The sequence below is a fragment of the Pholis gunnellus genome, assembly GCF_910591455.1.
Source record: "Pholis gunnellus genome assembly, chromosome: 2".
In the NCBI taxonomy this organism is placed as follows: Eukaryota; Metazoa; Chordata; class Actinopteri; order Perciformes; family Pholidae; genus Pholis; species Pholis gunnellus.
In genome coordinates, this window is record NC_136536.1 from 6,287,206 (window position 1) to 6,310,151 (window position 22,946).

Here is a 22,946-nt window from a genome sequence, read left to right on the forward strand (position 1 = left end):
ACCTAATTTTAAAATCCTGCTTTCTTTCACATGTGTCCATGTGAATTTAGCATAAGACTTGATTTTTTTGTCACCCCAGAAATGTATATTAGTGAAACAAATTGCAATGCCAAAGCAATGAACCAAGAGGTAAGAATGAACACTTTTATAAAACCAGAAAAGCAAAGCCTACATTCAGTTTGTATGTTTCCACCCTCTGCATGCAGAACCTTGAGTTACTGTGACTTACGCACATGAGTTAATGAGGGCTGGAGGATATCAGTAAAAGCTCTCGAGCCACCAAAGAAGGCACAGAAAAGTTGATTTGATAACCTTTTGTCAGGGACCACTTTAGTCCTGTTGTACACACACATGGTACAGAGGTACTTAAGGAGACACTCATTTCACTTTCCTATTAACTGCCAGTACCCTTGTCTCCGTCCTACACCCGCAAGTATATTGATTCGTCACAAGAGTGGGGCCTCATACTAGGCTAAGATTGCCTAGGTCTGGATTCTTTGAGACTTTTTGAAATGGAGTGGGGACTGTTCCCGTTTGTGATGTGAGGGTATGTCATCAAAATATGCTTGATGTACTACAACACAGACGCATTGGCTATCTAACACTGTGTGAGTATACACACAGTGAGTTACTGTTAACAGTTTCCACTGACACCAGATCCGACTGAGAGTGGTACAGCAGAATTAATCATCCAGTCTTTCCAACAGACTTGGTTCTGGAAGTTTAGTGACGGAGTGACTACTCGCAAGGATGGTCGGTGAGCTATTGTAGCTGGTGAGCTAACTGCTATCACGCTAGCCAGCTGAGACACGGTTTGTCAATCACAATAGCTCGCTGAGCTTCTTTCTATTTGCTTTGTACTGTGACGTTTACTCAGCTCTGGCATTTTGTTCTCACTGATTTCAAAGCAAAATGTTGCCATACTAAAACAATGTTATGATCTGGCCTTGATCCACAGTTATTTAGTTGGTTCAGTAAATGTGTCTGTCCACCATCCTGAGATAACAGATGTGTTATGGCCCGTGAGTTGTGACCAGACGGCAACCTCTGGTTCTGCCAAGTGAAGCCAACGTGGAAGTGTCTTAAAACTTGCAATCTCTCTTCTTACCAGCAGGGGACGACTCCTCTGGTTCTACAATGAAGTCCGATTGTATAGACGTCTATGAGAAAATGACTTTACTTCTCACTTGATTTATTCCCTCAGTAAACATTGTCAACATGAGTTTATCGTCTCAATCACTAGTTTCTAAGTCTTCTTCAATACAGCACGATGTTCATTTAGTAAATTATGGTCCCATTTAGAGTCAAATAAACCATAAAGCAGAGTATGCTTCAGGGCGGGCTTACTGTGATTGACAGGTCTCTGCCACTACCCGAGCCGTGTACTGTGTCTCTACGTCACTCCTCCGCATTCAAGATATGGTAGCTTCCGTTTACCGGTTGCAAAAAGTCAAGATGGCGACCGCCATAATCCAAGATGGCGATGGGCAAAACTCGAGGCTTTATAAGCGGCGGTCCACAAACCACTGGGTGACGTCACGACGGCTACGTCCACTTCTTATATACAGTCTATGGTTGTGACTGACTCTTAAGAAACAATACCGAATGTACCTGCTTCATCCCAAAAGGACTCTTTCCCCAGTCTTAATTAGTGGGTCGTCTACAATCAGCGGGAGTCACACACAGATATCACAGACTTTCCATCATACCATTGCTCTATTTATGAGCCTCCCCATACACCAGCACTACTCTCCAGGGAGGTCATTAATTTGCCTCTCTTGTCAGTGCTATGCCCCACAAAAAGTCCATCAGAACTTGCAGGCTGCTTATCTATAAGGCTACATTTGCTCCACTAGACATTATAGCCGTGTGTATTCTCATTAGAAAGACGTCGTTTAATTACTGCGTCATGACAAATCCTGTAAGAAGCCCATAAGACAGATGACCCTCTTTATTTTTTGGGGGGGTTTCTTGTGTGTTAGTTTCAGACAGAATTTAATTATCTCTAACAGGATTCACATTTATGTAACGTTTCATAACGGACTGCTCTGTAAAATAGGACAAAGCCAACTTATCTTAGCGGCATAGCCAAGTGCCAAGCATTGGCTCGGATGGACAATCAACACTCCACAGTATTGATTTCTTGTCTTTTAAATAGTCTTCATTACTTTCCAACAGTTCAAGTGTACAGCGACAAGATATGCGGGACAGAACAAGGTGGACGACCAGATGTTTTCCAGCGTCGATAAAATGGTCTCAAGATAAATGTAATGCATTCGATGACTCTGATAACCTCGGGCTGCTCCTTGTGTGGCTCTTCACTCCCAGCTCCTGTCTCAGCATTTATCAGCGGACCACTATAGCAGGCTGACCCCTTGACCTGCATGAGCTTATATCGTGCTTTTCATTCCAGGCATAGTGCCACGGGTGGCTGTGAAAGGTGTTTAATGAACTGTCTTGTACGAAAGAAGGTTGTGCTTGCCCATCAGCACTCATCCCTCCTCCCTGTTTCTGCATCACTTTCTTATTTACAGCCATATCGCTGTGGCTTTTTGCTGAGCTAGGGAGTTTTCCCCAAATTGGAAAGCCCTGGAGGGGTGAATAGTCCATCTGTGAGAAGATACATCATTTATTGGGATTTGCATGTTACAGAAGAGAGTGTGAAGGAGATACTTGCATTTAATCCACCTGATTTTAGACAACTAATTTGTCAATGCACAGATTGAATCACATCAGAGAAAAAGGAAAGGTTTTGTTGACGTTGAAAGCTAAATTGGATAGATATAACAATATCCTACAAATATTTTGGGTGAACAACATCATTTTGTCTATTGGTCTATAACACCAGCCACTGGTCAATGGTTCTTTGTTGGAAGCCCTGGGAGTGTGTTAGATACATTCATTGTTTATTTATTCAATATTGACCATTCTGCACATGAATAGGAGGCTTAAAATAGAGAAAGAACTGTTCACATGTATACTTCCCCACAGAGAGAGACTCTTTGCAGACCCATTTCTTGATTTTAGACTTATCAGATTTGTGTGAGTTTGCTTTATGCAGAGCACTCCTCTAATGGTTACAGAATAACAAGTGGACCAGATTATCTTTAGTGCAGACAAAAAAAAGCACATAGGGTTTGATTTGATTTTATCCTGAAGTCAGTTCCACAGCAATTTACTAGTCATCATTTTTAGCAATCATAAAACTTACTGTAATTTACTAGTTTTATAAGTACTATTATGTATTATGTATACTAAGTAGAGAACACTGGGGACAGACAAATAAAGGCAAGTTAAAAAGATTTATAATGCTTTTTATGTGCTTTTCATTTTAAAATAGCCTTGTTCCTGTTCTCAGATACTGAATATTTTCTCATTCGCTATAACAAATAGCTTTTTAAGGCTATATAACAATAAATAACTGAAATATATACAAGAATTAACATGCATATCAAATAGTCAGTTGCATCTAAAAAATGTTCTTTACCACAAATCTGCACGAAGCTATATTATTGAAGACGTTAATGTTTTGTCTACATTTTTAAAGGATGCAGAGCTTCCCGTTAAGATCATGATTGTATGAGGCCTGCTCAGTGGTGACTAATAAGATATCTAGGGAGTGTCTCAAAGGTTAAAATAATGAACTATCAGATTATGGGATCGGTTAGTGTGATGATTATTTTATCAGTAAGCAGCAGAGATGGAAAATAGATGATCACCAAACAAAAGAAAATAAAGGTTGTTTAATGTCGTTCAGATTGCTCCACACTGGAGTCTTTGCTGATTGTCCCACCATAACATGCCAATTTACTGACAGAAATGTCCCAGTCCCCAGAGTCAGGTGATGGTTTGGGATGTTCTCTGCATCATAGGAAGGGAATTGATTCTGTGTCTTTGTATGTTTTCAAAAGGGTTTCTACGAGACCAGTGATGTGCAATCATCATATTCCACAATTAATCTACAGAGATTAGAGACAATATGAAGAACACAAAGGCAGTGAGTGATCTTACGAACACAAGGTTAATGGTTTGTTCTCCATTAGAGCTGTAGAAGGTTGTGGTTGTAACAGGCAGCTCCCAGGTCAGAGACACTAACGGTGAAGAATTGACTATTTAAACGTTACGGTTGGACAGCCGGATGTCGTAGAAAAGGCTCTTCTCTTTGAGGGAGCTCTCCCAAGAATCTGAGTCGCACCTGTGTGTGTAATGCAATACGATCAGCACCAGAATGATTATGAAGTTGAATCAACACTTCTCTAAAACAGTTTCAACTAGAGAGGAGAGTGCAGCTCTCCGCCAGTTATGTCTGCAACAACTATACTGCTGTATTGTGTGATTGAATAAATACAACCCACGATCGGCTAACCCCCCCTCCCCCCAATCTAGACACTAATGGGCTGTAAGGCATCGAAAAACAGTTATGCAGTTATGTTAGCTGATAGCGGTTAGCCAAACACACCTTCCAAAACAGTAAGTTAGCTGGCTTCGTTGATTCCTAGCACGCTAGGTCACCAGCCTTAGTCTGTGGCATATGTGCTTGCCAGCTAGTAAGCTAGTAAGCTAGTTTCAGTGTGCTGCTGGCCAATCCAAATGATCAGAGGAGAACCATTTTTATTAAATCACATTTGATTTGCGAGTTCAAGAGGAGTCATCAAAATATTAATTCTACTGGAAGAGAGAGGGTTTATAATGGAAAACGCAAGTTAAGTCTTTTTTGACATATATCTGGCAAATAACACAGATCTTTTGCTCTTACTGTAATCATCGTTTGGCGTCTCTCTGAAGGAACTCTACTTTATACCTCACAGGAGAGCTGTAGACAGGGGAAAGGGGAAAAGTGGAATAACATCATAAATATGTAATAGCCACTCTATTGTTAAATGGCTTTGCACTTTCAGTCTGGGCTCCTTCCTGAACATTTAGGTAAGGATCATGAAAAGGACATACAGTGAACACCATTACTCGTTGTTTTTTTTATTATAGTTACAAGGACTGTTGGCAGATGCTTTTCAGGTGGTGCATATTCCTTTAATATGCTGCACACTTCATCATGTCACATTCCCATGGGGATACCTTCAAAACAGTAAAGTGACCCATATTGTCTAGAAATATGTTCACTTAACTATTTCCCTATCAGAGAAACAGCCTATCTTGAACAAACTCATAAATTGCAAAAGGTTTTCGATTACCGCAGTGCAAAGCAAACACAACTAATGTAATGGTTTCAAGAGCAGGAAGTTGCCTGGAGTGAAGTGTTCCCACATTTACGGGACTGAATTAGATCAAAACCATGTTTGTTCCCTTGCAGATTTTAAAGTTGCAGCATAAAGCATGCGGTCCACATTAATCTTTGATGAGATCAACAGCAAGACTACAGTGCCCTCATTCGTTACATCTGACCTCAGTACTGTCTAATCCTGCAGGTAGAATTAGTTGGTGAGTGATTTTAGTTTTAAATGTAGGCATGAAACGATAGAAATACCTTCCGTGCTGTTTCACTGCAGGTTCTCCACTGATGGCATTAATGAAGTGAAAGCACTATCCTGGCTTTCTTTTCTTCAGGCTTTCCGCTGGGGTTTACGTTTCCCTGCTGATACAGTTTTATATCAAGAAGCACTTGAGCCTGGTTTGTTGGTTTATAGGAGTGAGCTCCAATTTCTTCTCTTCACATCAATGACAACACTTGTTTACCTTGTTCACTTGGGACAAATGTTCAAAGTTACATCCTGGATTCAATTTCGCTTCGGCTTTTTAGTTTGTCTTTGTGAACAAAACAGCTGGGCACCAGTGGTTTCTCTGACCTCTATTTGTTTTTAATGCTCCCTCTGAAATAAGCCTTCTATTCCCCCCTCGATCCACTCTCCTCTGTGGGATCCTCTGACACATTTTACAAGTTTACCCAGTTATGAAGGTGAAACACTGGCTGATCAAAGCCTGTTGGGAAGCTTATGAATAGAATATGATGTCTTAGACACACACAAAATATTTGAACCAATATACATACTTTCTCCTCATTAGGCAGGTACGGATTTCACAGCAGCTTGTTTGAATGTGTGCATGCCTAATAAGTTGGGAACAGGTGAGATGAAAAATTTTTTAAATCAGATCTACTGTATCTGTACCGTAATTATAAAGCAGCTGAAAGACTTAAGAAGACGGAATGGAAGATTATTTAATGTTCTACATATTTTATAGCTCTAATTGAGTTTGAGTGCGTCTACTTTAACTAACCCACATAGCCTCACCTAGCCTGGTACAGTATCCCACTGTGTGCATGACAAATGAGGAAAAGGAAATACAAGATCATTTGGCTCACATTTGCGAATTAACACCCACTTGGAGAGCCAGTTATTTTGAGGAAAAAAACAACATGCTGCCATGCTGGCTTCTTTGTAGAGGTTCAGTATTATTCCAGAATATGACAAATTTCATAGAGGATCAATCAGCAAAGTCCAGGGCTGAACGGCAACATTTGATGATAACGAATGTTTTCATTTCAGTGTTTGTGTACAGAATACAATCGAAGAACCTGCTAAAAAATATTCAGTTATGTGGTCTAAGGGTGAGTCTATCGATAATCAATGTGTAGCAGTTCATTAGGAAAGAAGTACAGTAAATATAATGTAATATTTACTGCATATCTTTTGGGTTTTCTGAATTAGTAGCATTAGTGTTTTGTGTTTAAAATACTTGCATGGGGCTGAACAAACGTTAATGAGCCATAGGATTTCCAAATAAACTTCCAAGGTTGAATGGCTTGAAGTCGATGGCAATTCACCTAAATACATACTGAATAAAATGTTTTAGGGGCTCCTTAGAGGCACAGTCTTCATTAATTGACATCTCATCTTTCATGCTAAAGCATGAGTCTCTCGCTCTCTCTCATCTGCCTTGTCCTCGTCTTGCCTGACTTGTTTCCTGAAGCAGAATAAATAGTGGTGAAAGAAAGCAGGAAGGAGTGAAAGTGAAATTTGGGACACACCCTCACATAAAGCCGATGATGCCATAGTTTGGAAGTGGCTCCCTGTGGTCCACCTGCAAGGAAAACTCATCTGAATTCCCAGTCACTTCAAATGATGTCTTCATCTATTCTAGATTAGATGAATAATGTCACTTGATACAAGGCGGAATTCTGATGTATTCAAGGAGTCCATGCTTTCATATTAACAGATGGATCATCTGTGTATTGTATTTTGCAGCCGTCTGCCACAGTGTATTTTCAAACCACGTCTAGGGGACACCGCAGTCAGAACATTTCTGGTTGTACAAACATGCTGTTAAAAATTAAAACCCCTGACAAGAATCTTTTTTTTTTTTTTTTTTTTGCATAGAGGATTTTGAGTCATTCTGCAGCCATGTGAGGCTATACTTAGCATTTAGCTCATGCTAACAAGGTTTATGATTTTCACCATTTTAATCTCGTGTGTTAGCATGCTAACACTTGCCAATTAGCACTAAACACAAAGCACATCTGCAGCTGAAGGAATGTCATTGATTTTGCAGATAAGACGCACTTGTCAGTCTCATATTTCTGATCTTTTTTTCACATTTACACACATGTTGTGCCTACGTAAAACTATCATGAGGTGGACAGATAGTAACTTTACAACCACACACACACACACAATACGTGTCGGTGAGAGAGTAAGTGAAAAAGCGCACAATTTGTCAACCTTAAAATCATTTGGAACTTCTAACTTAATCAGACACTTATTATATTGTCATTCATTCCAATGCTGCTGCTCAGAGTGATCGCGTTGACCTGCTCGTCTACCAACATCACGGAGCTAAATGGCTAATGTTTACATTGACTTGCATTATGGTGTGTTCTAGCTCTACCCAGTAATAATGAGTATTGTAGTATTAAATTATAATGCTAATATAAGATGTTTTCATGGAAATATTAAATAGATATTAGACGAGCTGTTAAACTTACTAACACTAGCTCTAAGCTGCTTATGATTAAACGGATCTTTTAAATCAAAGCAAGTATATAAATAAAATACAATCTTTTATTCACTGATAATTTGAATTGTTTAATGCAAATAACTACGATAGACTGTTTTACTGACTGTAAAAAAAAAAAAAAAAAAGTGTTAAAGCCTTGCTGACAATTATGGTTCTTAGAAAAAAAATCATCAGTTCAGACTTTTAAAAAATCGCAATCAGTGCATTTTTAGTATTAATTAAGAAACCACAGTACTGGACACAATGAACTTTGACCTGATGATGCCCCAGATGAACAGTCAGAGGACAGTCACATTTCTGCTGCTGGTGGCGCCAGAGGAAATATTAGGAGATCCCTAAAGTCATTAACATTAATCCTCTGGGTACCCTGGACATCTTTATTGAATTTTACAATAGTCCATCCAATAGCTGTAGAGATGATTCCGTATATAGACCAAAGTGGTGGTCCAACCGACCAACTGGCAGATGGATGGACCAACAGGCTGACTGTGTCATCCCGAGAACCAGTATGGCTATAACATGTTCTTCTTGTTATGAAGCGATCATCGGTTATTTTAGTAACCACACTGATGATCAGTGGCGATTGCTCCACTGTTTTAAAGGGACTCGCCCATACTAATAATACAATACACAATACATTGGCTTCGATAAAACTAACATCCTGTCCAGCAAAAATGTAATGAAATTCAATAATTGTTATTTGCTACCAGCTTAGAGCTTGCCTCTAACCCAGAAAGTGAATCAACTACTTTTTATTCTAGAGATGGATCCAAAAATTGGAAAACTTGCTATTAAGAAAAATATATTTTTTCATGCTGTCCGGTTGTATTACAAATCAAATCTCCTGCTAACTTTCCAACACAGACATTTTATGAATTAGAATTAATTTCATGGGTATTATGCAGGAGGAAATGGAACTGGTTAAATAAGCTGCATTTGAAATAAAATACTGTTTAGCCTATTTCAATATGTAGGAGACACATTTATTTATTCTAAACATGATATTTCCCATCAGGTTAGGGTGTATGTTCAGGACAATGTGATTTGATGTGAACTCATTATTTTTAATTAGCTCCATCCTCTCGGCCCGTTATCACCAGTTCGACCGATAACACTGCTGTCTGTCAACACGTGTTTGTGCCTGCTGCTGAGGATTATGGCTACTGCCAGCAAACCGGAGCCCCGAATGCAAAAAAAAAAACTTTAATGAACTGGCTTGGGCTGGATTTCTTTTAGGTCATAAATCAGTGACACAGAAGAATGAATCAGGCATGTAATTATACAAAGAAGTTGTGAAAAGGCCTAGAGGGGGGGGGGGGGGGGGGGGGGGGGGGGGGGGAGAAGAAAAAAAAACAGCCACTGCTGCAGCATCATTGGTTCAACCCCTGGCTGCTTCTGGCGTGGCTCTATCAAACGAAACTGGCAGTGCTCATTGATGTGAAGCATCGCAATAAAATTAATGTGAAATTCCTCAAGAATTCATGATTCGTATGCAGAAACAACGAGCAGCCCGATATGCTGTAGATGGGTTGGGGAACACTGACCTCATGATGTTTAAGGCACTTTTAAGATTGGCCTAGATCAATGAATAAATGAATCTGACACAGCGTGCAAGACTCGTTCCGAATATTCCCCAGAAAATATTAAATCCATTCATATCCCAAGGCACTGTCGAGAAATTTTTCCTTTCAATGATGTCTTTTGAACCAATGCAGTAGAAAATGTGCGTAGCCTGGGGAGAGGAGACGAGGAGGGCACGGGTTCAGGGATGTTGAATACAAAAGAGATATCCATTGTGTTAACCGCAGACACGTTCAGACATTTCATTATATTTCACTCTTATTAATTATCAGTTGTGAATCTCCTGGAGCTTTCATATAAGAGTCTGGCTTTTTATAGCTGTGTGCTACTTGATGAAAATCACTCTTGTGTGACCATTTGAGCTTTTTTTGTGTGGGTTGTAATTAGGGGTGCAACGGATCATAAAACTCACGGTTCGTATTGTAACACGGATCAGAGTCACGGATCGGACCAGACATCGGATCAGTACGAAAAGATAATCAGGAAGCAAATAGAACTGTTAGAGGTCCCCGGTCACGTTGTTTTTACCATCGATACTAATTACCAATCATTGATGATCGATATTGGCAGATACAGATCCCTTTGTTGTTTGATTATAGTAGCTGGTCTACAAGGCTCCATCTGTCCTAAAAAACATTTCAACCACTCTGAAGTTAGCGTAAACCATAAAACATTAGAAATTGTATCCCTTTACTTAGTTTTTTCTTCGGAAAAAAAGACAATTTAAATGATAAGGAAATAAAAGTTTGTATTTTCATGGATTAAAAGAAATCTTGTCATTAGTAGTTTTTATGATGTATTATAAGCTGCTTAGAGCTCGTATAAACAGGTCATAATTCATCTCTAATATCTATTTATGTTGTTGAGAAAACATCTTAATTAAAAAACTGAATTCATTCAAGTTTCTCACCAACACTATATTATTTCGAGATCACATGTGAACCTTCGATCGTTGGCCGTTAGCGGTGCTACCATCATTACAAGCTCTTTCAACACAAAGTTGTCGTTCAGAATGTAAAATTATCAGAGATCAGAAAAAGCATAAATGCCGATGTCCTGTGATGGTTAACGTTAAACAGTGGTCCGTTACACCACTCGTTCTAATGCTAATTCAATATGATCAGAGGGAGGATCAGTGAAACGTGAGCATTAATTGCACTTTTCTTTCCTTTCAGATTTTGTGATAAACAAGTACATTATTGTTTATGCAGTGATTCATTTATTACAAATGTAATTTAGTTCAAATCTCACGACATTCTCAACCTTTAGTTGAGCTCATTTGCATGTTTAACGCAAGTGATAATTCAATTTGTAATGGGATAATTAATCACAGTTGCCACTGTCCAAATTAATGATTGCCACAGCTTAACAAATAGAACAACAACCCTGTATGAGCAGCATACAGTGGCTTCGGGAACAGGAGATGAACAATAAGTGCCAGGGCACATCAAATATTTAATTCAGCCGCAACATTTTGTTTTGTTTTTGCTGAGGCAAAGTATGAAAAATGAGCTACCTATTTGTGACAAAAGGTTTAAAATGGAATGGAACAGCCCACCCCTGCACGAATGGGGGAAAAAAAAAACATTTAATCTATTGCCTGTCTGTTCTCTTTTTCCAGAGATGCAAAGATTTATGCAAACCCGAACAATGCAGAAATAGCTACTAGCTACTGTGTGGCACTGTGTGTGTGTGTGTGTGTGTGTGTGTGTGTGCATGTGTACGTGTGTATGTTTGTGCAATTGAATAAACAAACTATGACAAAAACAGTTGTGTAAACTGATAGTGTACATTATATCACATCCAGGGCTTTTCACAACTTGTAAATCAGGTCTTGGAACACAGGTTGAAGTGGCCTGAAGATGTTTGGTGCCAGAATGCAAGCTAATAAGTGAAACTGCCGATAGTTTCAATGTGGAAAATACGGTGGAAGTTACACATCACCCGATTAATCAATTAAGCTCCAACTCTCAAACGTGTTACATATTCTGATCTGTTTTCTCTATCAGAAAATTCAATGACTAATCTAGAAATCTAGAGTTTCTTTAGACTGTTTGAATGGCTGTGGCAGTAGTCGCTGGGTTGCCAGATCCCTGGCTCCTCTTGTTATCTTGTCCAAGTGCCCTTGAGCGAGACACCGAAATCCCAGTTGCTCCCGATGAGCAATGGTAATGTGCGTATGTGTGTGAATGGATGAATAAGAGGCAAATTGTTAGGTGCATTGTCCATTAAGGTAGAAAAGTGCTATATAAGTGCAGTCCATTTACCATTTAAATTCTTGTGTCATAATTACAGGCACTTTTAAATGTACCTCTGACGCTCATTTGCTGAAACTCAATGTAGAACTGCAGGAGCAACGGTGACATGGCAGACACCACTGTTAACGACAAGCCACACACTGAGGCACGCACTCAAGAGGACACGTGAGCTGCCATTTTACTTTTGTTCTCAATAATTGAAATTGTGAGCCTAATATTCTCGGCAGTGGTTATTGTAGCCCATGAATGAACCACGGGGCGAATTTCCTTTGGAGTCCTTTTCTGGTGTAAAATAAAGATCTAAATTGCTGCCAAAACCGTTAAGTAGTGTACTTTACACAACAGCGAGGACTAGGAAAAGATGTCGTAGGATAGTGATAAAAGCAAAAAGAGCACAGAGGGAAAAAATATATAATTTATGCAGAAATGTTAAAACAGGAAAAGAAATACTGAACATTTTCTACCTAACTTTTTGTGTGCTTCAATGTCATGTTCTCTAAAAATTCCCGCTGAGTTCAGCTTGGCAGAAGATTCATCGAAGTCCCGTATTTAACGTACAGCACGTAGGAACATCTGCCATTTCCAGTACTCTGTAAACATAACTGTCACACTTATGGATCTAAACAACATGCGTGCCAAAGGCTGTGAGAGGAGAGGGAAGCAGGGAGTTGTTGATACGCTATATTTAGCATTTCTTGGTACATTCATAAATACAGAATACTGCTGCCACCAAGGTTGGCTCGTTCGACTGAATTCTTTATTTTTTTACTTTTACTCATTTTTGAATTTGATGGTGGACGGTAAATATAGTGCAGTAAGCAGCAAACATTTGATTTACGACATAGCTTACCTCTCATAGACACATACTTCCATGCACACTAAACATTCAGAGTCACACTTTGGTGGAGTTGTCAGTGGACTTTCACTGGGAGCAGAGCCAAAGTGTTTTTAACACAGCTCTTAATGTCTCTGCTTCGCTCCCATCCCATTGAGAACAATAAAAGCGTTTGTTGACGGTAATGTCTCACACTTTCTGTCTGTCTGGGGCTTTCGAGTCTCCTGAATCCATAAAGAATTGGATTTTATTAAGAACACTAAAGTTGAGGCATCAACACTGCTAATGTTGTGCTGCTAGCCAACTAAACCTGCCAACAGAAGGGAACAAGAGTGCAGTCCTGCTTCGGCGGTGTAATTTGTGCTCTCGAATCACTAATTTGTGCTTTCAAATTAGTGATTTGTGCTCTTGATTTAATATTGTTACTGCCGTGAGGCACCTGCTTTCAAGCTCTGCCTCTCGCCCCCTTGCTGCCGATACATAGACCACAAAGCTAAACCATAATGAAAAATATCCAGTAGCCGTAACCAGGCCGCCTCCTCACACAGGACGACGCCTGAACGTCAAGCTTTTTTTCCACATTCAGAACTATTTGTGTGAAAATCCCAAAATCCCTTGTTAACTTTCTTGAAAGTTAAAGTTTAGCCTCTTTCAGACTGTAAAGCATTAGCAGGAACCATACGACTGTCTCCAAATTAAGAATGACCATTTCCAAAATGGCATCACAATGATTATTTCATTAATTATTTATATTGATTTCAAGCGTATCCAGTCAAATCTTTTGGAATAAAGCACTTAGTCCTACTGGACAAAGAGACACCAATAGATAGTGCTTATGTTACCTCTTAATATAAACTCAGTATCTGCGCCCTACTTTACATTGACTCTAACAAGCGACTCAGGCATCGTGTTTGTGATGGACGTTTAGATATCTAATGTTGCACTTCAGTATATCACGCTACAATTCCACCTGATCAAATTCATATTTATATATTTTTTATGTGGTGTGGAACAACAAAACTGGAGGGTCGCCGCTCGCTCTCGCTCATTCGGTTGTAACAACTGTTGAAGTCGTGCGTAAAAGCCAACTCAGCTGTGCGTAACAGAGCTCAGAGCAATATAATAAAAGAGCTCATGCTGTACACAGCTATCTCTCTCTCTTCTGCACATCAGCGAGCACTGAACTTCAATTTACCAACAGTATTCATGTGATATTTACTACACTCTTGGAAAAGCTGTCTGGATGAAATGTCACCAACAGGACTGGGCATACAACTCGGCATCATGTAACTTCATGCATGTCAGGCTACAACGTCAGCTGATGTATTGTTTTTAGACTATTATTTGTAATTGGAGGTGCAGTGAAAAAAATGTTGTGGAGCTCGACTCCTTCAGCAGCCACAGAGATGAAGCCTGCGCTCGGTGCACTCATCGGGTTGAAGTTCTTTATTAGAAAGTAGAGAGAGGCTGTATTTTTTCGAGGTCAAGGGGAAAGTCAAGAGAAAGTATTGATAAGGTTTGGGGGAGTTCTGTCTAAAAAAAAAAAAAGCGATGTCATTTTTTTTCAGGAACAAGTTTGACTTTTCTGAGCTTTTGCAACTCAAATAAAAGGCATCAGCCAATCACGTTGGGCGGAACAATATTCAATATTCAAAACGTTAGTGCACAACAACACAGAAGCTCTGTAGTCAAAACCAAGATGGTAAGAGTTATTCACTCCTTTCAATCTTGACAAACGCACCAACATACCAGATCCACTTCTTCCTTTCTTACCTTTCACAATAAAAGCCCTAGACACATACACTGCGTAACGGTTTACCAAAGGAAACTCAAATTCACTCAGAGCATTTTTTTTAAAAGGAAACTCAATAAATTAGCTCACAGTAGTTTAGGATATATACGACTATTTACCTGGGTTAAGAGGATCGTGGTAGTTACTCCTCTGCCTGCGAGAATCTATTCAAAACCTGTCGCAAATTTGCATCACTGCCAGCGTGAATAGTTGTGATGCTGGTGTGTAAAGGCCTTTAGAGTCGAGCTTCATACTAGTAGAAGGACATGTGGCAGGTGTGATGGAGAATGTTCCCTGTGCTAGTACATTTCTACTGTGACTTAGTTTATGTGCCTTACTACATGTGGTTGTGTGCCTGGCTGAGTGGTGGCAGGACCATATGGGGTATTTCTGCCTTTGCTTTGATAAGAGGAAGTAACCAAATGGGGGTGCAGTTGAACCAGAGATTGTTCAGGTGTGAAGATTCCTGGAGATAAGCAAGGGTAATAAAGACACATGTCTTTGTGTGACGAGGCTCAGAAGAGGCAGGGGATGACTGGAGGGGTCAATGGAGAGCTTGAAACTGCTGATCAATTGTTATAACGTAAATACCTGATTTTTCAGTATTCAGTATTATAGGACTCACTCTGTACTATTGTATAGTTTTTTTTCCACCACACAGGTCAAAGCAAAACAATTCTCAAGAGGCTTTTGATTTATAGAAGAAATGTTAGAGTGGTGTGGAGGGAATGTTGGAAAATATGAAGTTAGCCCTGATGATACTTTGCAGAGAGGGGGGGTCAGATCCTTGGCTCGAGCATCTGTGCAGAGCTTGCATTGTTCACTTTAGTCTCACCATATTGATCTCAGTAACAATGGGTTGAAAGACCTCGCTGCGCTTTATGACTCAGCACATTGGTTCTGCAGTTAGTCACACAACCTGCTGTTACTTGGCAGAAACGAAGTGTCTTAATGACACAAACACTGAAACTGTTGAATGGCTGAAAATAGGAAAGCACAAAACAATTCTCTCCAACACAATAGTTTGATCAATCAGCATGCCAGGAAGAGCTTAAACTTACCACTGGGGGCGAATGGAAATCTACACCGTGGAGATTCACTGACTGGATGCTTCACCTTGGATAACATTCAGCTGCTTCTTCACTGAATGGTGAAGACTACAGCGTGTGCCTGAAGGTGCCCGCGAGTGTCAGCCATTTGGCTCTGCGGAGCTCCTGTGAGAGCAAACACAGTAACTGCATTTGCCTCGAACTGAACATGAAAACCAGGAGTAAAAACATCCTGTGAATTAGAGGCTGCAGCAGCATTTATTGGTGGGGCTTGTACAGTTTCCCCTCAAGGATACAGACAGGCGAAGAAGTCTGGTGGAACTGACCACTGGCTAAACCCCGCCCCTCTTCGCTTCTGTCGCTTCGCATGCCAAGCTTTCCACTCTAGCACTGCAAATAGTTTACAGTGGCCCATTTAGGACTAGAGCGTGTTTTAAACTGAAACTTACCTGCTTTCGTCAACCTAAGCTAGCAAGCTAATTAACGCTAACTGTGATTCTCCAGCTGACTTTTTTAAACGTTTCCATCTAACTAGTTTTGAACATATAAGGGTTCTAAATGTGTATGTGATGGCTACATACTATATAGTGTACACATAGTAAAACTAAACTTTACTTTCTCATTCATTCACAAATCTCTCTCGCTTTCCAGCTTCTACTCCATCAGCTGACTCTGGCCGATCAATCTTAAACCATACAGATTTCGCCACAAACACGATCATATCTTTGCTGGCAAATTTAGAAAAAAAAAAACGTTTTCTCGTCTTTTGTCAGTTGCCATTTTAGTACAAATTGGCGCAACCCTCCTCCTCCTCCTCCTCCCCATTCACCTCTAGTCTTCATCACATCAGGGCCCAAGGTTCCTTCCTCATCTCATCATATTATTATTATAATATTTCTGTAGAAACCATGGCATCACTACCCCCCCCTTCCCCTAAATATGACTTAGTCACGTTGGAGTTCAATCGCCAAGGACTCTCCACAATTCTTCACTGATCGAATTGCAGTCAGTTCATGCTAAACGTTTTCTTTCCGTTTTTTTTTTTTTAATAGATGAAATATATACTGCTGCCAACATATTTGCAGGAAGTATTTACTGGAACATTTCCAGAGCCTGACTAAAGCTTTTCACCCCCCCCCCCCCCCCCCCCCCAGCAAACAGTAGCCTACAGATGTACAATATTTCTGTACAGTTCTAATGAGCATCATTACTCCTGCATTGATATAGTGCCAAATGAGCTCATTGAATTTTTAAAAAGGCAGTTATTTAAAGCAAGCGATTTGAACATCAAATCTGAATCATAAATCTGCTTGAGACTCACATTACAGCAATTAAGCATATTTCCCAAGCCCATTAGCAATTAAATGGATAGTGTTGGGGTGCTGCTGTGCAAAGTTAAGAAGTTCTACAAACTTGAGGGGGGGAGGGTGACGTAGTGAATTGGTATATTTTATATAATTAGTATACTCTGTATGAAGTGATGGGGTCACAAAGCGCTCACATCAGACAGGTAGCTCAGCCTGAACAGATGGTGAGTGCATACAGCTTCACTAAAATACAGCCACAAGAAAAAAAATGTGAACAAACTACTAAGATATTTACCACTGAATCTCTCATGCGAGCAGTTGCATTCCACTGCACAGTCCAGCTCTCATACGTCAAACCTCCGCCAAGATATTCTCTCCTCGCCCGCATGTGGCATATATTCTCTTTTCACAACACATCCCGTCTTTATGTTTTCCTCCCAATCCCCGTTTCTTTTTCTTTTGATTCTCTATAGGGGGGGATCAGAAAGCGGGCCTTTGCTGAGGAATTTAATTCCTGAGTCAGTGCTGAAGAAGTGACTGTGACTGTTAGAGGAAGCACACTGCTCAAGACTATCGCTGTAGTCCAGTGAGCAAGAACTCTCGCCAACACAAACACACGATAAGCCCGGCCCGTCCCGCTTTCTTAACAGAATGCTGAAAACGTGTGATTGTTGCAGCAGCGAAAAATCTCTCAGGTGAAAAATACAACACAGGGCAGCTCTCCTGCAGCTCCCACTTATTTGGCAGATATGGGACTCGACATTTCACGGGCATCACCACAGTACACGACAGCAGCAACATTAAAAACACCGAGATATAGAGAGCGAGAGGGAGAGAGATATTTCCAAATCAAGGGGGGGAAAAAAACATTTCCTTGGATATTTTTCATGCATTGCATGATTTAGCTGACAAACGATTTTCTAAAAACATTTTTCAATTACCAAGCTACTAAACTACACTATACTTTATTATTCCTCGAATTCAGCGACTGGACTGAATTTTAAAGCTCACATTGTAACCTCAAACAAAGTGTTCTTTTTGTCAACACTTTTGGAAAAGATGTTGAACAGCTACTGTAATACACAGTGATAACAGGCCCAGAACTAGCAGGTGCGGTCACGTCTATCAGCAGGGATTCTGATATGTTATCTGGGTTGTCAAAAAAAAAAAAGCAATCCTGCTGCTGGATGCCATGGGAAGTAGATGCCGGAGAAATGTTTCTATACGTGTTCCATCACCTCATATTTTACATAGCGTACTTATTTTGCAAAATTGCTAAATATAACCACATCTAACACTAATTAATTGAATTTACAAAGTGATCATTTCCACTGTGCTGCTGTGTGCCTGAAACACTGAAATAGTCTAAAATGAGACATTATTAACACCTTCGCACAACACATTTTCTGATTGCTATCCTCGCCTGATGACGTCAAGGCAGTGCGAGAAAGGACTAAACGGGTTCACACTTTTACTGGTGACAAGAGGGAGAGAATCGCAGATGTAAAAGGAAGAAAAGTTCTGCCTGTCGCCGTCTACGCTTAATTCAAGTGAGCAAACTTTGGGGGGGGGGGTCAGGTGTGCCTCAGCCTGCCGCCGTCACCAGGTGTTAAATAAACAAGTTGTGTCGGCATGTCCAGGTCAGTGTCTCCAAGAGCGTCCCATGGGGATGCGTGCAGGAAGCGTGTCAGCCTCCAACACGGATGTCATCTCACAGTTCACGAGGCAGAGCGATTTGCACAAGCAATTCCTAGATCTAAGCAAGCCAACCGACGCAGAAACGCTGCGAAAAACCCGGCACAGTGTGACGGCCGGGGAGCCATCAGCGCGGGAGGCTGACATGCAACATGCACACGGCCCATTAGCACACACAAGATAACCTTTTTCTGGCCTTTTGCACCTCCTCTTTGAAAGGGATTCAAGTTAACACGGCTGCTTTTGACTGGCATGTTTGCCGCATCACAAGTCACTACATATGAAGCCACGCCTGCGCTGAAGCACAACTCTAACATATTACAATAAAAACAAAGGACTCAAGGGGACATGTTTTACATTAATTTACTGTATGTTGTGCACCAGGCTTTAACCGGAGGTTCCTTGTTGCGAAAAGAAAGTGTGTGTGCCGGATGTACGTGACATGAATTGTTGAGCTGTGGGTCGTGGGTGCGGATTGAACAGCTGTGCTCCTAGCACAGGCGTCGGCAGCGACAAGCTGATCCTGCACTGATCCTGCACAGTGGTAGCAGGATCAGTGCAGCTGACCACTTGAAAGGCCTCCGATGTGTGAGGTGAGGCAGAGAGGAAAGGGACCGCATCACTTCCACAGTCAGTGGAGTAAATATTTGTAAAGTAGAGTGTTGGTGGGTAAAGTCTACTTGGATGTAGCATCTTACTTTATTTTCCCGCCACAACGTAACCTTTTTAAATTGAGATTTATTCAAAGCACATAAAAAAGGGCGTCCGTCTTCTTAGCTGCAACAAGTTTTAATTGATTTCAAAGTGTTTTTCAGTGTCATATTCAGATTATCTGTCCATCGGCAGCTCCCCCCCATCTCTGTCAGGATGCTCAAGAGGTGACAGTATTCGTCAAAAATCCCCAGAGCAATGCTGAGGTGCCGTGACAAACAGTATTTGGAAAGGATGAGCAACATTTCATTCAAGTGTCAGTCATGAGATGAAAAGGCAAAGTCCTTATTTATCTTTGAAAAAATGTGTTGCTCCAATTCAAATTCTATTGAAATAATTCAATTTATGGCATAGGCAAAAACTACGCAATACAAAGTAACATTTTTTCTTTCATTTGTCGACATTGTGTTCTTTTGTTTGAGTTTACTTTAAGGACGAGTACTCTGCTATAATACTGAGCTGGACATGCACATTAAAACATGTTCACCCACTGACTCTGTTCTGGTTTAAAGCAGCTGCGACTCAGCCTTCTACATCTACTGCCTGCATTCATTAACCCCGGAGAATCAGGACCAAAAAAAAAAAAAATGCATTAGCATGAAAAGTGTGTCCATATTTGAAGTTAAACCATGAAACACATTATTAAAGGTCATAAAATCTGCTCAGTTTACTTCTAACGCGTGCAGCACAGAAGCCAGAGGAAGATCACAGAAGCTATGATAGCCATAAATCTGGAATAACTTGAGCAAGCAGAAATTGAGATTTCATACCAACTAAAACCACTTTCCCACTCAACAAAAAACCCACTAACACCCACTAACATCTGGCTTTCTGCCTTCAGTGGAAAATGTTACAATGGCTCTGCAGTAGTCACGGCTTTTTATCGGCTCCAGCTCCGATCGGCAGCGCTGGAAACAGGACACCAGAGTGGAAACGCTTATTTTCTCCCGCTTTTCTGGTGCGGTATATAGAATAAATTTAATCAACAGGGATTTGGACAATTATTCTAAGTGAATGTACTGTATGTATAAAAAAAAACCCAATTTATACTTCCCTCAAAGAACCAGACAACAGTAATTTTACCTCACTGATCATTAAACTTCATTCAAATTCTACAGAAACCAGGAAAAGAAAAACAGAAAAGTCTGTTGCTTGTTTTTTGCAGGTTTTCCCAATGTTAAAAAAAAAGCCTGTGTACGTGCCTCCAAGCACAACTCTGGAAAGTGCCATCTACAGCAAAGCTGTTTTCATATCTCATTAAAGTGTTTTTTAAACAAATGTATATGAATATGAGATTATTAGTTGATAACTATATCAAGATTGTCTAAAGCAGTTACAATCACTGCAATCAGCTCAACTTCCTTATCTTCCACCTTATCAAGTTATCTCTTAACAGTTGACTGATTTCTAACTGTTGCAGGTAACACAGTAATGTTAAATCCTATTTATGGTTTTTCTAGCCTTTCATAATAAACAATAAAGGCTTTGTGATGTCTGACCAGAACACCGGGTATTAATGAAGCTCCAAAGGCAGATCATTTTGTGCTTTTATGTGCCTCAACACCGAAGAAACCTCGCACTATGCTCGAGACAAGTGTGAATCCCACAGCAGCTTAGTGTTGCTCGACTGGTGTGGAAAGTATATTTTAGCTACAGCTAAGCCTGTGATCATCAGGACTATTTAAAGCAACAGCACGCCAACTGCGGAGGGGGAATAACAACCAAAGGAGCAGTTCAGCAGATGTTAGGTGTCATATCATAGTCATGCGCTTGAACATGAAGCTGCAAGGAACCGCTCCTGCTGAATAATGTAATGCATTCAACACAAAGTAAACCACATCTCTCTTCCTTCCCCCCCCGTAGATCCCTCAGGTGAGCTACGCCTCCACGGCCCCGGAACTGAGTGATAACACCCGCTACGACTTCTTCTCCCGGGTGGTGCCCCCAGACACCTACCAGGCCCAGGCCATGGTGGACATCGTCAAAGCCATGCGCTGGAACTACGTCTCCACGGTAGCCTCCGAGGGAAACTACGGAGAAAGTGGCGTTGATGCGTTTATTCAGAAGTCCCGAGAGGACGGTGAGTCTCCTCTTCAAACGTTCCTTCAAGCATCCCAGAGTTTGTTCAGACTGATGTGAGAGGGGGTTCCAGCTGTGAATTTCCTTTTGGAGAACCATCGAGAGGGGTTCCCTGTGATTGGACACCTTTAAACATCTGCCAGTAGGCAAACTCGCCTTGTAAACAAATCAATTCATCTGAGAAATCAAACTATTCAGGTTGGTGCTACATTGGATTTGATGCGACAGTTGTTTTATAGAGAGAAGCGTGGTTTGTCTGCTGCTGAAGGGTCCTGTGCTTATATGTCGGGAATTTAAACCATTACTTAGATTTGATGAACTGAATATGAAGAAGTAGGTTATAGGGCTGCAAAACTAATCGAATATTAACCAGAACAGGTTTTTTGGATACCCACAATTAAATGAACACGATCGAGTAATGTACTGTAGGCCAGGTGAATTCAGGTGAAGAAGTACCTTATTTGAAATCCTATTTTTGATGCAAAGCTTCGTTAATTAGCAGAAATGTGGCACAGTGTGAAAGTAAAGGCAGTGTTCTGCTGGTTGGAGTAAAAAGTTTCGGTACAGTTTTACTTCTATGCACTGCGCATCAGGACCAGTCTTATTTTTGATGCCAAGCTTTGTTAATTAGCAGAAATGTGGCACAATGTGAAAGTGAAAGCAGAGCTCTGCTGGTTTCATTTTGAGTAAAAAGTTGAGGTGCTATTTTATTTATATTTTCTTATGCACTGTGAATAAGGACCAGTCTTGTTTTGATGCAAACAGGTTTGTAGATTAGCAGGAATGTAGCACAAGATGGAAGTGATAGCAATGCTCTGCTTATTTTAAATGTGAAACACTTTTTTCCTAAAATGAAGTCATCGTGATCTCAATAATCCTGATAATCATGCCATAATCAGGCAGCCCTGGTAGCTTATATAAGTAGCTATTTTTTGTGTGCAATCCTATTAGCCAATAAAGCTGCAACACGTGGTGGACACTAGCCAGGAAACATACAGCTGTTAACAGGTGTTTTCAACCCAAACGGTTCTGGCGACTACCTGAATAAACTCTGTACTGCATTGGCTCACGTGTGCGTCTAATCGCCTTTCACTCACGTCACGGTTCCTCTTGTGCTGGCAGAGCACCTGCTCTGAAATAGGAGCAACATAATTCACTCAAAACGGCGTTCTAAGAACTGCCATCATTCCTCGTTCTTGCAGGGCCGACACAATAAAAATGGGGGTTCTTAGAATTGAGTTCTTAACTTTAAAAAAAAGTTCCTCTGGTCAAAAAACATCTTATGGTGCAGTAGTTCTTAAAATTACTCTAAAGTCAAAAATGGCAATAATGCTAAGTAACTGAATATATGAATACAACAATAACTTAGGGCCTGATGACTCTGAATTCAAAATGGAGGGAGCTCTTGTTAATCTAATGCTAGTTCAAACAATAATCATGTAGAATAAAAGGTCCTATAAAGCCCTGTGTACCAGAAGCTGACAAAGTCCTGAGGCCGATAGCTTCTGTTGCACTACAAAGACAGCATGTGAAGACGAGCATTCTTTACCTTACAATGTTCCAGATATGTAAATATTTACTGCAACCTTTTTTTTTTTTACTTCATAAAATAGAGACCTTTGGGTTATGCTGAAGTCCAAATTCTTTCCATGAAATCTGACTTTGCACTTA

The 22,946-nt window shown here is 40.5% G+C and overlaps 1 protein-coding gene across 1 annotated transcript in view; it reads left to right on the forward strand.

Annotated features, from left to right (window-relative positions):
* The window catches only part of LOC306704185 (metabotropic glutamate receptor 4-like), a 117,017-nt gene that overhangs the window by 41,565 nt on the left and 52,506 nt on the right, over positions 1-22,946 (forward strand). Inside the window, exon 2 of the mRNA XM_079170429.1 lies at positions 21,060-21,276. Within this exon, the coding sequence (XP_079026555.1) occupies positions 21,060-21,276 (217 nt within the window). The remainder of the gene's footprint in view (positions 1-21,059; positions 21,277-22,946) is intronic.